Here is a 16,294-nt window from a genome sequence, read left to right on the forward strand (position 1 = left end):
TAAGCTAGCCTCAGACATCCTGTTTCTCATAAGTAAGCTTAAATAAGGGAGATGTGCTATAGATATGCTTTATGCTCAAATATAAAGAACACATAATAAATAGGTGGAAATTTAAACTTTTATTAATAAATCATGATTTTCTATTGAATACATAATAAAGTACAATTAATAATAACATAACATTCCAACATTAAAAATTAAAACTTTCAGAATCTTGATCAATATATAAAGCTTTAGTTCCTGGAAAAATAATATTTCAACAGTATTCTTCTCATATGCAAAACAGCTTCCCAAAATAGGAGATTTGTGAATGAAGTTTTATAAAGCTTCCTGTGTACAAAAGAGATTGACTCCACATCAACTGACCCTTACTGAAAATCAAAACCATAAAGGATTGAAGGACCAGAATTGAGCGACATTCTATTAGTTATCAAAAGATAAAATCTTAAAGATCTACAAATGGAACATGGAACTGCCTTCTATCACCAATTCAACACACTGGGCAAAAGTAGTAAATCTTGGCCTCAAGACAATGTAAGATAGGATGATTCTTAAATATGTAGCACACATATATCAATATTATTCCTATTACAGAGACACATGTGTACCAATGTATAACTTTTCTTTGCAGTAAGAAACTCAGAAATCATCCAGGAAATACCTATTTTCCTATGTTACAATTGAAATGAAAATGATAATGTATTTTATAAAATGATGCAATGTGGTACTGTCTTTTGATGAGACATGAAAACACAACTCACTGGATAGAAATAGTTGTTAAAATAATCCTACTCTCACTGACATATACTTAATTTAAAAGTTACACTTACTGCTTAGTTTTCTGAAGAGGATAATCAAAGTAGTGATAAAAATAATTGCACCTTAAATTACTCCCGGTGTAACATAAGATATTTAATATTAACATAAATATCATCTGAATAGATTATGGAAAATTTTTAATTTAAGTGCTATGCCTTACTGGAATTTGAAGACAAAAAAAAAAAAAGTGAGCAATATACTCTTCTGCCTGTCCAACAGAAGCCTCTACTGAGAACGTAAAAGGTTCTGAAGTCCATTCACAAATGAGTCCACTTACTATAAGTGTCTTAAATTTACAATATGCAAAAAACTAATGCACCCAAGAATATATCATGGCACCTTGACCCATGGTAACCACTTGGCAGACTCAAATAATAACTACCCTCATAGGGAAAAATCTTGCCAAGAGAGAATTTACAACATATTTTTAGAAAGAAATGAGTATTCAATAATTCAATAAAACAAATTAGAAAAAGTAAGATTTTCAAAAGAACTCCAGATTATATGCCAGCAGGTTAATAAAATGGTTCTTTTCTTAAAAATGGCAAAGAAAAGTCAAAGTTCCAATGTTTTTAATGTCTTGAGTCAGCCAGACATGTCAAAAGAAATAATTATGTCAAAATAAAAATAGTCGGAATTATATTGACAGTCTATTTATAACTATATTTAGCATAAATAGAGATTAAAGCTAAGTACATCTTTAAAAAAAAATAATTATACCTAGACTCAAAAGAATAGGAGCAGGGAGAGTTACGCTACCTACAATCCTGAAAATTGCCACATTCAAGATATGGTATTGCATATGTAAGTAACAACTCCTAGGTAACGGAAATATATCATATTCTGTATAAGCAAAATGCTCCTCAGATCGTAATATATAATCCAAAATATTAAACCAAAGATATTATTTTTAGATTGTTTGAAAAACAAAGTACAATAGAACAGCACAATAAAAGGAAGAATTTCATTGACCAGACATATTTTAATGGGCTTGAATTTCTTTTTTAAAACTATAACTAAAAGTAGTAAGATGGTAAAACCAAATATAAAAGTGTTATTCTGTCCTAGAAGTGTTTGGCTACTAGGTTTTCCCAACATGGAGTCTCTGGAAGCATTGGCCAACCAGAAAGGGAGGTGAGATATGCTGGTGGCTTAAGGTTCCCAGTCAGTAGAAAGAAGGGGGTTTTAGTTCATACCAGTAAATGACATTGACAGTATTCTAAATGGAAGAGCTTCAGCATAAGCAATCTTAATGGTAAAATGAGTTTTTTAATATTATTACCCATAGCATGTAAAGAAAATCATCTATACTATTGATCGTTACTACTACATATACTCCTTTTCTCCTTATGCCTGTGGTATTTTAATCACTTTTAGTCCAAGTCCACTGCTTATAGCAGAGCAAGTTCTCCAAGGGAAGTATGAAGGAAGAAGTGGCTGGGACATCTGCACAGCCCGATACCCCAGGAGGCAGTGCTAGCTAACCCTTTCTCTTCCTTCTCATTTTTGTCCTCTTCACTTTCAGTAAACTTACAATAAAAAGAGATGAGTTACAAGGTACTTTGTAATTGAAAACCTGAAGTTCTTCACCAAAAAAGTATTCAAATGCTAGTTTTTAAACAAGTAAATAAGGTTTAAATGGCCCTTCCATCCTAGTGTTTCCTAATAGATGACAGCAAAAGTTCACTATACATTAGGTACTAAAGAATATAAAGTATCGATTATCATTATAAGGTTCCCAGGTTAGGGCAGAGGAGGGGAAAGTCCTTTGCCAAGACCCTCTCCCAATTTTTTATAAGATTATTTGACCTTTAAAGAACCCCCAGAGTATAAAGGGCAAAAACACCATTACAAGCAGGCCCCATAATAGCAAGTGCCTGTTTTAGAACATTGTGTCAGAGGTGTAAGAGATCTAGAAACTTTTCCCCACTTAAAAACAAATACAAGAAAATTAGGTATTTGATACTTAACTGCCCTCTTCATAGACCACTCTCTGGGATCTATTTTCTACATATAGGTTTGACAGCTTTAAAACATTGAATGTTAGTTATTCCTACCATGGTATCCAAAATATCCATAAGTAATATATACCATTCATTCCACTATAATTTCTGAAAATTCACTAAAATAAGAGCATTTTTTAAAATTAATCTTAAAAGATATATTTGCATACTTTCTTTTTGATGGATTTATTTTTTAAAAAACTAAAAACATAAAACAAACTCTTTGAAGCACATGGCAATTACTTTTTCTCGTGTCCACTTGAGAGAAATGCCAATACATTTGCTGAAAGCTATACAACAAAACTAAACCATTTCTTAGATTGAGTAAAAGATCATTAATTGTTGACTCATATTTAAATTGTTTCAGTATATTTAGAAGGCAAAGAAGAAAGTGAGATGGAAAGGAAAGAAAGAGAGAATGAGGAGAAGGAGAAAGGGGGACATCTTTAAAATTTCCATCCAGATAAATTATATTACTCTTCAGAACACAGGGCAACTAAAAATTAAGGTGCTCAGGATTCAGGGATCTTAAAAGTTCACAGCAAGCATCAGATGTCACTAGATGACTGGCAGTCTGATGCTCAGATCACTGAGCCTAGAAGAGTTTCCACAGAACCCCTGTCCAATGCCAGAGATCTTTAGGCCAGGAGTCATGTCAAGATGCTCTGATTCTCCACAAACCCAGCTTCTTTCTCAAATTGCAGGGAGGTCGGTCTGCAATGACTTATCCAGTATTTTGTTGTGCCCTGGCTCACAGTGTCTCCTGGTCTAGGATCTTCTAATCAAAATCCCTTGAGGCACATATTACAGTGCTCTCTGCCTCTCACCCCGAAATAGAGTCAGTGTGGGGCTGAGGATGTGGGAAGGAGAGAGCACACCCAGCACCCTCCAGGGCAGTTTTTGGTATGCTCCTCAACCTCTGAGATGGCATGCAAAGCACAGGGACATGTACTGCCCCTCTCATATTTCTCTGTACAGGAAAAAGAGAGGAAAAGGAAAAGCTGGGGTGTGTGATCAGATTTCCAGCGGGGAAAAAAAATGCCCCCCCAAACAAACTCATCACCTACATTCTAAAAAGAAAGAATTTCCAGTTAAGAAGTATCTACTGAGACCGCTGGGCATGGGGCAGTAGGGTGGGGTGGGGTGGGCAGTTAGGGTTAGGTTGGAGGTGGGAAGGGAAGAGATCAAGCTCCTCCTGCTGGCTGTTTTCTCCCATTCCCAGGGAAATCCATCTTTAAGCAAACATGGATGTGCCATAATGCTTAAGAATCTGGGTTCATTTCTTCCACAAAATGAGGAGAATAACTATTCTAAAATAATACCTTTATTCTGGAGAAAACAAACACCTCCAAAAAAATGCTAAAAGATTTTGAAAGGGGAAAATATAGACATAAAACTGCATTCATTCTGATCTTCCACACAAAGACCGGGTGAAGAAATCTATGCAGCTATACACACTAGGATCTGCTGTACACCACCACCACCACCACCACCCCAACCCCATAGAAAGAAAAAAAAACTGTTTTTCAAAATAAAAGCAATATTCGATTATGAAAACAAAGCAATCACATGTGAGTACTAGAAATATTAGTGTTACATGGAGTCCTTCAAAAATAAATCACAGCCAAAGTTCCAAAAAGTACAGAAGTGTGAAACAAAAAATAAAAATGACTGAAGAGGGATGATGGGAGCCTGAAGCTCCATCCTCACAAGGACGGCAGCCCTGGACGTCACGGCAAAGGTCACAGGAGGATAGCTTCGCTTCAGAGTTGTAACTTCTCACCGCCTGTCTCCCTGTTCAAAGAAGCAGACATCAGTTCACACAGCTCCCTTGTCTGGAAACACTGACTTTGCCAAAACATAAGAGCATTTTGATACACTCTTCTGAGTTTTCCATTCTTTACCTAATTTTATTTTTCTTTACAAGAAACAACTGAAGTGTTGAAGAAGGGTCCAAAGTACTAACCAAATCCAAGGGAGAAACAATGCACTCAGTCCAATCTGTCTACCACCAGCAGCTGGCGAGCATTGAAAGAGGGCAAATTAACTGCAGCTGCACACTACAATCGCAAGCACCACTTTAATCTCTGCATCAGGAAGAATTTTCAGTTGAGGACTGTTTAACCTCCTCAAGAGTTTATTTTAGGATGACATCTTCTATGCACTCAAATTCTAATCATTAGAACTACTGAAAAGAGGCATTTACCCTGGGCTCTAGTAAAAAATACATAAATATGAAGGGAAGACAATACCTTGTTTTAAGGTTTTAAACCTTAAACAATACCTTGTTTTAAGGTTTTAAAACACTGAGCATGTATCTAAAAGCTAATATGAAAAAACTATATAAAGTACCCATAAAGCCACAGTAAACTCACTGTAAAACACAAATGAGTTTTATCGTTTTAAAAAAACATATTCTGATTTCAAATTTATTCATGATTTTTCAGAGATTGTTGTCCATATTGTAAATGTGTTTTGAGATTTTTTTTTAATTGTAATTTAGGTTCTGGGGTACATGTGCAGATCATGCAGGATTGTTGCATAGGTACATACATGGCAAGACAGTCTGCTGCCTTCATCTCTCCATCACCTATATCTGGTCTTTATCCCCACCCCCGCTGTCCCTCCCCTAGCCCCCCACTACTGAGCGCAGTGTGTGATGCTTCCCTCCCTTTGTCCACGTATTCTAATTGTTTAACGCCCGCCTATGAATGAGAACATGCAATGTTTGATTTTCTGTTCTTATGTCAGTTTGCTGAGTATGATAGTTTCCAGATTCATCCATGTCCCTATGAAGGACAGGAACACATCGTTTTTTATGGCTGTGTAGTATTCTATGGTGTATATGTGCCACATTTTCTTTACCCAGTCTACCAATGATGGACATTTTGGTTAGTTCCAGGTCTTTGCTATTGTAAACAGTGCCACAATGAACATATGTGTGCTTGTGTCTTCATAACAGAACAATTTATAATTCTTTGGGTATATACCCAGTAATGGAATTGCTGGGTAAAATGGTATTTCTATTTCTAGGTCCTTGAGGATGCGCCACACTGTCTTCCACAATGGTTGAACTAATTTACACTCCCACCAACAGTGTAAACGTGTTCCTATTTCTCCACATCCTCTCCAGCATCTGTTGTCTCCAGATTTTTTAATGATGACCATTTAACTGGCATGAGATGGTATCTCAATGTGGTTTTGATTTGCATTTCTCTAATGACCAGTGATGATGAGCTTTTTTTCATATGTTTGTTGGCCTCATCGATGTCCTCTTTTGTAAAATGTCTGTTCATATACTTTGCCCACTTTTGAATGTGTTTGTTTGTTTTTTTCTTGTAAATCTGCTTTACAGATTCTGGATAACCATTCTTTGTCAGATGGTTAGATTGCAAAATTTTTTTCCCATTCTGTTGGTTGCCGGTTCACTCTAATGATTGTTTCCTTTGCTGTACAGAAGCTTTGGAGTTTAATTAGACCCCATTTGTCTATTTTGGCTTTTGTTGTCAATGCTTTTGGTGTTTTAGCCATGAAGTCCTTGCCTATAACTATATCCTGAATGGTTTTGCCTAGGTTTTCTTCTAGGGTTTTTATGGTGTTAGGTCTTATGTTTAGATCTCTAATCCATCTGGAGTTTAGTGTAAGGTGTCAGGAAGGGGTCCAGTTTCTGCTTTCTGCACATGGCTAGCCAGTTTTCCCAATACCATTTATTAAACAGGGAATCCTTTCCCCATTGCTTGTTTTTGTCAGGTTTGTCAAAGATCAGATGATTGCAGATGTTTGGTGTTGCTTCTGAGGCCTCTGTTCTGTTCCGTTGGTCTATGTCTCTGTTTTGGTAATCGTACCATGCTTTTTTGATTACAGTGGCCTTGAAGGATAGTTTGAAGTCAGGCAGTGATACCTCCAGCTTTGTTCTTTTTGCTTAGGATTGTTTTGGCTATGCAGGCTCTCTTTTGTTTCCATATGAAGTTTGAAGTGGTTTTTTCCAGTTCTGTGTTTTGCTTATTCTGATCTTTCCCAAATTTTCATTTTAAAATGGCCTCCTCATAAATAAGTTGCTTTCCACAAAACTTTGCATAGACTGAATTATTTTTGTTTCATAAATATTTAAAATGTTCCCCACGCACCCAAGAAATATAAATTGGGGAATTTTTCAATTAAGTAATAAAGTTGGATAACTAGTTACTGTCATTGGGTCTGCACAGTATATTCCATCCCTCCACTAGAGAAGAAGTACTACATCAGTGTTTCCCAAATGTCCCACAAGAACCTGGGTGAATCCTTTTCCTCAGTGCCAAAAGACAAGAGGAACTGGCTTGTTGACTTAGAGGAAAGAACTGGTGCTATGCCTTCGTCTTGAATACTCTATCAAGCACTAACAACAATGGGAACAAGTTCATCTCATTTAAAGTGTAATTATCTATAACTACCTAACACATCAAAATGGTCATGCTTCTCATCATTGTGATGATTCTGGGCCACCACAAGGGCTTATTCAAAATAAGACGTATTACCATTAGAAACGTTAGGCCAGACAGAGATCACATGCAAAAAGTCACTCTGACTAAACATGGATTCATCCTGTTAAACTTGGGCTGTCTCTAGACCAGCTCTCTATTTTTACATCCTAAATTCCCATCATTTTATAAAATAAGAAGTTACCAGTAAAATCAAAGAAGCTCAAGTTATTTTCCAAACTGGCTATATTTTTCTTGATACACTTTTAAAAGTCTGTTATCAAGTATAAGTTTTCAGCAAACTTATACTTGATATAAGAAGTATATATCAATGAAGAAAGAGCTAACTCCAGCCAATGCCACTGCATTGCAGATGCTGTTCATGCTCTCTCCTGAAGAAGTCCCATTTTACTTATTATTTATTTATATACTATTCAGGGGGTACATGTACAAACTTGTTACAAGGCTATATTATGTGATGCTTGAGGTTTGGGCTTCTATTGATCCTGTCACCCAAATAATGAACATAGTACCCAATAGAGTATTTCAGCTTTTGTTTCCCTCTCTCCCTCCCCCTTTTGAAGTCCCCAGTGTCTACTGTTTCCATTTTTATGTCCATGTGTACCCAATGTTCAGCTCCCACTTATAAGTGAGAACACATGATATTTGGTTTTCTGTTTCTGCATTAAGTCACTTAGAATAATGACCTTCAGCTGCATCCATGTTGCTACAAAAGACATTATTTAGTTCTTTTTTAATGGCTATATAGTATTCCAAGGTGTACATGTACTTCCTTTTCTTTATCCAGTCCACAGTTGATGGGCACCTAGGTCAATGCCCTGTCTTTGCTATTCTGAATAGTGCCGTCATAAACATATGAGTGCAGGTGTCTTTTCAGTAGAATAATTTATTGTCTTTTGGATATATACCCAGTAATGAGATCGTAGGGTCAAATGGTAGCTCTACTTTTAGAACTCCCATTTTAAAGCTGGAACCAAATGAAATGGGTGCTTGAAATAGAAGCACTATCTTCAAATGAAACATAGCTAGACTCTCTCTGTCAATTTTTCTTTGTAACGTTTATAATTGTGAGTTAAAAACTTAAAACATTATGAAAAATATATATCATTTTTAAATTTCATATGCTAAAACCTCTCATGTGACCCTTGTAAATTATCAATAGTCTTCACTGAAATGGAATGCTCACTTCCTGCCTCTCTACCTTTTATACTTTCTCCTACCAAACCCTGCCCTTGCCACAGAACCAATCTAAAAGGTGGTCACTTCCAGTAAATGAATGAATGCCTGGCTTAATTTCTAAGAATCAAGAACTCCAGAGCATACTTACTTGGCTCATAGTAATCCACAATGGACACTGAAGCATCTTGGGTATTTGAAACTTTAAAGTTTCTCACAGCAGGAATATCAACACAAAACTGGGTTTCATTTACCTTGAAAAATACAAAAGAGTCTTAAGGGGTTGGCACACTGCATGTTCATGATTAAGTAAAGACATTTCTTTTTCTTATTTTAAGAAACAGAGACTAACACTTAGGGAGGATTTCTACATGTCAGATACTGCAGTTAAGTACTTCCTAGGAACTCTCTTATTTAACTTTTAAAACAATGCTTACAAAAAGATATTTGTTCTTAGTTCCATTTTGCTGAATGGGATGCTGAGAATTAGGGTGGTTAAGTATGCAGCAAGACTGAGGGTGCATGCACCAGATCCCCTGTCTCAAATGGTGCACCCCACACCCAGTTACTACTAATGGCTCATAGCAGCCTCCTTCTCCTGGGAATCTCCCTCAGCTCACGCAAGCCATGCCACCCAGTAGGTGAGGTAACTAAGATGGGGCTGTACTCCACAGCCAAAGACTGAGATGGGGTACACATGGCCAGCCTGTCTGTCTCCAAGAGGGATACCTTTTGCCAATTTGGCAAACAACACTAGTTAAAGAATCAGAAATTAGTAAATTCCTTCCAATATTCCCTTATTTGCCAGCAGTAGTAAATGAAAAGTCAAACTGACCACTCAAAGAATGCTGGACACTCAAATTAAGATAACCATTAACAAGAGCATCAAAGATAGAAGACCAACTCCAAAACCAATTACACTACTAAATTAAAACCTTAAATTTGTTTTTCAAGTTCCAAGTCAGGCCCATGGCTTTCATGCAGGGTTTAATGTAAGATAATTCCTAAAGAACAAAAGAATCTAGAGACTCTTATTTAACATTAGATTGAGACTGAATTCATTTTAACAGGGCTTTAACCAAAGTGGTTTTGAAGAGCTAAGACAAATGAGAACATTCAGGAACTATCTTTTTAAAAGTAGATATTTAGCAATATATTTCTGATTCATACTTAGCAAAACTGAAATATGAAACTACAAACACACCCATGTAAAATGAAATCCTTAGAATACTATGAACTCAATATCAAGTCAACCTGTGAAGCTCATCTAAATGCTATAAGAAAAGAATAAACTTACATGCCACCAGTTTTGAGACATACCAAGCAGAGTCTGGAATTCTTCACTTACCTTTCCCTACATATTGTATGCACCTTATGCTTGAATTAGTAGTACTCATTCAGCAATGGAAAGAGTACATGAAGGTTATATCATAATTATATGTCAAGATCAAATCTCTGAGAATAATCTTCCATGATTTAGCACCTAATTTTTCAAGGTAAGAATATTAATCCCTTTAAGGTTTCTTAAAAGCTTCATGGAAGAATTTTAAAATGTGTAATTAAGGCTTTTGTCTTCTAGCCAGTCATGGCAGTTCACACCTGTAATCCCAACACTTTGAGAGGCCAAGACCAGAAGATTGCTTGAAGCCAGGAATTCAAAATCAGCCTTGGCAACAAAGTGAAACTCTGTCTCTACAAGAACTTTTCATGAAATTATCTAGGCATGGTGGCATGCACCTGTAGTTCCAGCTACTCAGGAGCTTGAAGTGGGAGGATCACTTGAGCCCAGGAGTGGAAGGTTGCAGTGAGCTATGATTGCACCACTACACTCCAGCCTAAGCAAGTTCCTGAGGCAGAGAGGGTCTCAAATTCACGTCTGGACTGAATTTTTTTAATTATAATATGGAAATTTCTATGTATTTCACATCTGGTGTGAAATAAAGATTAGGTTTTAAAGAACTTCATCAGCCTCATCAGTAATAGCAACTCTCTAAACTGAGTTTATAGTTATGTCTTTCTAATGAAGATAAATATATGGTTGCCATATTAAACTCATTCAGGGACACAAAAAGTTGAAATAACAACAACTTAAAGAAAACACACTTAAAGTAAGGTAGACATCTAAACATAATATATAGTAGCTGTATTAACAGTTACTTTACGCTTTACTACTTACAGAATCTAAATAGAGGTTGAGTTTTCCATGATCATATTCCACTTTCTTCACTGTCTCACCCAGAGGAATGGCATCTGAAGGCACCATAAAGCCACTGAGTAGGTTAACTTCCATAAGAGCCATGCCACTCCTATCTGAGCCCAAAAACCTAAATCAAAGAGGGGAGGATGAATGAAAACTCCCCAGGAAGAACCTAAAGCTGTTATTAAATTATCTTCATATAAAAATCAAACCCACCAAACGTTATTCCAAATACTGTTTAAGTTCAAATAAAATTCACTATAGAGAATTTGAAAATAGGTTATCATTTTCTTACATGTGTGGTATTCTTAGAGCTTTCGATCATGTAAGAAATAATGATACAACAATGTGTTCATTTGGCAGACAATATGCAATGCCTGCAATGTAACAGGCTTGTGCTGATAAACTGTAGCAGAACAACATACATCCTTTCAACAGACAACTCTGTTTTCTAGTGGTGATTCCAAACTGAATTGCATTTTTCCTTTTCTCAATAGTTGACAGCACCAAAATTCTAAGCCGAAAGCCAGGCCCAGAGGGGGAGGCATGACTTGACAACTTAGCGATAGGCCCCATCCAAGGTCTTAGCAACCTTTTATTCATCTGGTTTTAGAAACATCAGACCAGTACGGAGAGGCCTTCCCTTTGTTTTCCCATATACTTGAAAAACATTTTGTGTTTTCTTTGGCTGCTACGAGGGAATTACAAACCTTGGAAAGTTTTATTACACTGCATCCTTCTCTCACCCCATTGTACATAATGTGAGCATCAAAGGATCTGGGCACCAACAACATTTTGTCTCCTTGAAAATAAATATTTTTCTAAAATGAATTTATGGCAAGAGCTTTTCATTTGGAGCAGAAGGAGCCCAGCTAAGTGATTAAGGAAAGATGTTCACCTCCAACGTAAAAGGATCACAGCGTTAAGTTAGTACCTGTTGTCCTTTTAAATGGCAAAAGCAAGAAGGTCTGTTAGAAAAATCTTGCTTTTTAGAGCAGTAAACTCATGCCTGCCAAACATGACTGATTGAAAAGCCACATAGTACAACTGCTGACTTCAGCTGGCTCTGCAATCCAAAGCAACTGAAACCATCTGCTGACAATGCACTAAGCCAAAATAGATGTTATTGAAAACTAATAAATGGATTGAAACTAGAGGTGTTTGCATATGAGAAAAAATTACAGATGGGAAAAAACAGTCAATATGCTTACATGCTTAAAAAGCAAAATGCAGATTCTACTTTCGGTACATCATTAAGCGTGCCTTGGTTGATCTGATCTCTCTACCAGCCTGGGGCAGAATTTGTTAAACTATTATGCCACACAGAAAGACTGGTATGACGTAAGGTCTTGGATCCTGTTGATAGGAATCAAGTGTCGGAAATATCAGATAGTCTTTTTATAATGTGCTGCTGAAAAAATACACTTAAATGTTATTTGTCTTTCATACCAAATTTTTCTCAGAAAACTAGTAGCAGCATTTAAACCCTTTTTATAAAACCCCTACCCTCACATGAAAACATTTCCCTTCTTCACGCTCTACCTCCCACCCGAACTCTGTTGTCCACCTGATTCCTGACATGTGGATAAGACTGGAAATCCTGCATCCTTACATGAGCCCCTATAAATGAATTCTGAGGCCTCTTCATAGTCTAAATCCTGGTTCCACCTCATTTTCCTCATGTTTCTTTACCTGATATCTCTTAAGAGGCAAAAATATCCCTCTCATAACTCCATGAGGGTCTTCTTCTTTACCCTTTTCAAAACTAGAATTTTAGACCTGCTTAGGGGATGTTTTTCATTAGTTTATGTATCCCCCTCAAACACCAATTTCCACGAGGGCAGAGCTTGTGTCTTTTTTGGCTTACAATTATATTCCCACAGCTGACACACAGACACTATGTCTGGCACATAGTAGAGACTCAACCAATATTTGCTAAGGGAATAAATAAATGAATGAGAAAAGCAGGAACAGGCATGCCTACAAGCCCAGCTCTTTGGGAGGCCAAGTCAGAAGGATCGTTTGAGGCCAGGAATTTGAGAAAAGCAGGAATAATAGTAATACATACTTTACAGATTTACTGTAAGAATTAAATGAGATGCATGTAAAAGTGCTTGGTACAGTGCCTGGCATATAAGTTTGTAATTACTGTAGGTTGTTATTGTTTATAATAATAACTTGAAGTCATTATTCTATAACAGAGACCAATTGCAAGATTAGTAAAAAATAATTGGAGTCCTATTTTCTTCTCAGCTGAAAAGGATGCCACTGCAGAGATTCTGATATCAGGCTGCTGGCCTGAAATGCCCAATGAAGAATGGGGCAAATGTGTGACATTCTACCCCAAAATCAAGAACGAGAAGGTCCAAAGATAAGAGAGACAGTAGCAGTAATGGCAGAGACTGGGTCCAGGCAATGGCTGTGAAGGCTGGCCACCAGGATGTACACCCAGAGATGAGCTTGAAGAACACCTGCCAGCTCAGGACCACATCAGGGACTTCTAGCCCAACAATAAGCCAAGTTAAATCAGGATGCTATGGGATATTTTACAAGAGCAGACAGCAGCTCCTCAATGCCAGTGCATCTTTAACTCCCAGCTCAATGCCAAATAATGCAGATGTAACAGGATAGATTCATGAAAGAAAAAAAAAATGTGACGCCTTTATAAGAACATTCACAAGGAGTATGCTCCAACTCTTGTGTGCAGCAGAATGATCAAAAAGCTGCAGCTTCCCAGCCTTACTGTGAAGTCAGTAGGGTTGAGGTAGAACCCTTCTTTCTTATGACTTAACAAGATTCTCAGATGCTTTGATATAGAAAAATTTAAGAATCAACTTAAAAAGTAATCCTGGAAGCTTCAGTTGTTAAGTGTCTAATTATCCAAGATGAGAACCTCCTAAACAGGAATATTTTCAATGTATCTTAAAAAAAAAAAAAAAAAAAAACTATCCTCTTTATTGAATTTGCATGTTATCATAAAGTTTTGGGTTAAATACATAACAGTTAAGGTTCAATATGAACCTGAAATAATTATTTCAACAGAAAAATAACTCGTAACAAGAAATAACCATTTTTGGAGTATTAAATATGATTGACTAAATTTGAAGTCTTCCTAAATTAGACCTGAGTTTTACTAATGTATATATACATGGTTCTATTCAAATTTGTTATATATTCAGGGAAAACATAAATAATTTTTGTATGCATCTAATAGATGCTTGAATATAATTACTATTTCTAGTTTGTAATATGAAGTGTGGTGCATTACTGAATTCTTTGTTCAATATAACTTCTTATATTGACATAGTTAGACAACTATATATAATTGAATCTTCAAGTCTATTTTTTAAAGCAAAAAAGAAGAGAGACCTAAGCAGACATTTACCTTGTGCACACATTCAAATCCACATGATTCAGATCATCTTTATTATCTTTTACAGCAACATCTAAGTCAAAGGCTTCTTGATTTTGGATAGATCTTCTTCTTCTAGAAGACTCAAAATCTTTCACATTATATACAACATTGAGCTGTAAAAAATAAACTAGCATAAATAATAAATTGGACATAAATTTCCATCACTATGCCTTCTAAATACTGTACTAGTTAATGATTCTCTTTGGACGGACCCAATAAGATTTTTAATCTTCAAACTAGAAAAAAAATTAATTTTACTGGCTAACAAAGTATCACTATTAACAAATATTATTACAATTTATAAAATTATTTTTAATGGAGAAATTTGTTAAGTAATATTCAAAAACAAGAATAATAAAACACTTATGGGTGATATTCGGGGATATATTTTCTCAAAGAAAGTAAACAGTCCCTTGAGGGAAAATCTTTGTTGAGAGCATTCACTAATTTCTAAGGCCTGTTTCCCAAATGGGGTCATTTTTTACTACCTAGGACGTTAGAAACTCTCAGTAGGATAAATCAAAACTAAAACATTGAAGAGCCTTAGTTTAACATTGCTGAGGATTTTTTGTTGTTGTTCATACAACGTTTGTCAAAAATGATAAAATAAACGACAGCTTTTAAGTCAACTGGGTCTTTCTCAGCATCTACTCAGTACCCATCACTGATGTTAAAAGTGCTGTAGACATGCTGGAGGACCTGCATCTTTCTCAAAGCGATCCTAAATCAGAAGCTTAGGGATGTACTCAAAACTTCCTAGGCCAGGCCGGGCGCAGTGGCTCACGCCTGTAATCCCAGCACTTTGGGAGGCCGAGGCGGGTGGATCACGAAGTCAAGAGATCAAGACCATCCTGGTCAACATGGTGAAACTCCGTCTCTACTAAAAATACAAAAAATCAGCTGGGCCTGGTGGCGCGTGCCTGTAATCCCAGCTACTCAGGAGGCTGAGGCAGGAGAATTGCCTGAACCCAGGAGGCGGAGGTTGCCGTGAGCCGAGATCGCGCCATTGCACTCCAGCCTGGGTAACAAGAGCGAAACTCCAACTCAAAAAAAAAAAAAAAAAACCTTCCTAGGCCAGTCTCATCCCCAGATGGACTGGAATCTACTTACATGTTCTGCCTCATCTCCTTTTTTATAACAAGGTTCATAAAGCTTACTGCTGCTTTGTAAGGTTGTATTTTCTCTTAACTTAAACCTAAAACATATAATACACATATGCGCACACACATACACACACCCCTCTCAGAACTAACATCTAATATCACTCATGGATTTGCATACTTAAAAAAAATCCTCTAAAGTAAGTCTTCATTTTTCAAATCTAAAAGTTACAATCTTTTTATTCTGCCACAATCCAAACTCATACATTCCTTCATCCCCTTGATCATTCTGGTTATCTCACTTTGGACATTCATCAACTCTTTCTTAAAGAGTTGTAATGATTAAATTATAGAGTATTCCTGAAGCAGCTGAAGAATAGTCTCATAAAATTGAAGAGATGCTCTGTATTATTTCCATCATTCTCTTTCCAGTGGCACATAACTGTTCTTTTAGAGACCAATGCTGTCAGGAAACAGACGAGGACTACTCTATTTGTCTCTCGGGCCATAACTAAGTATTAGGGTTTACATTTGGCAGTAAAGCTCAACTGCTTGCTCAGGGAACTTCAAAAGATCTTGCAGTTTATTTCCAACAGTTTAGCATTTTATTGCCGAAAAGAGGGTAATACTTACCGCAAACTCATGAGTATTCTTTGCCTTCCTTTTTCCAGAGCACTTATTAAAATATCAACTGTAAAAAATCTCAATACGCATTTCTGGGTGACCACATTCTTTGTATTTTTTTCCTCCCTCATGAAAAATGCCTACCGGTCCCTCTGCATTTTGAGACTGATGTGGGATTGGTGAACTTTCTGACAAGCAGGCACCACATTTAACCCTGTGTCCTTCAAGCCTCAAGTAAAAATCACTTGGTTTTAGTAATTTCTCTACATTCAGTTTATCAAAAATGAATCCCAACCAACTTGGTGATTTAAGTATTTGTAATTTTTCAGTTTTATCTAGAACACCCTGAATATTTACTTTTGGATTTACTCTTGGATTGCAAGAAAGCTTGAGAATGAGAATTTTCCATGGTCTTCGTTAGTAAAGACCAAAATAAATTATTCACTGTCTCTTTCTGTCCTTTTCACTGTGATGATTTTTTT

General features: G+C 36.5%; 1 protein-coding gene across 1 annotated transcript in view; it reads right to left on the reverse strand.

The window, feature by feature from the left end:
• Positions 1 to 3,018: 3,018 nt before the first annotated feature.
• CD109 (CD109 molecule) overlaps positions 3,019 to 16,294 on the reverse strand; it is a 149,529-nt gene continuing 136,253 nt past the window's right edge. The window contains exons 30-33 of the mRNA XM_017524338.2: positions 14,059 to 14,201; positions 10,653 to 10,800; positions 8,628 to 8,730; positions 3,019 to 4,616 (exon numbers count right to left, since the gene is read on the reverse strand). Coding sequence (XP_017379827.1) covers positions 4,441 to 4,616; positions 8,628 to 8,730; positions 10,653 to 10,800; positions 14,059 to 14,201 — 570 coding nt within the window. The 3' untranslated portion in view covers positions 3,019 to 4,440. The remainder of the gene's footprint in view (positions 4,617 to 8,627; positions 8,731 to 10,652; positions 10,801 to 14,058; positions 14,202 to 16,294) is intronic.

This window comes from Cebus imitator, unplaced genomic scaffold (assembly GCF_001604975.1).
Source record: "Cebus imitator isolate Cc_AM_T3 unplaced genomic scaffold, Cebus_imitator-1.0 Scaffold32, whole genome shotgun sequence".
Classification (NCBI taxonomy): domain Eukaryota; kingdom Metazoa; phylum Chordata; class Mammalia; order Primates; family Cebidae; genus Cebus; species Cebus imitator.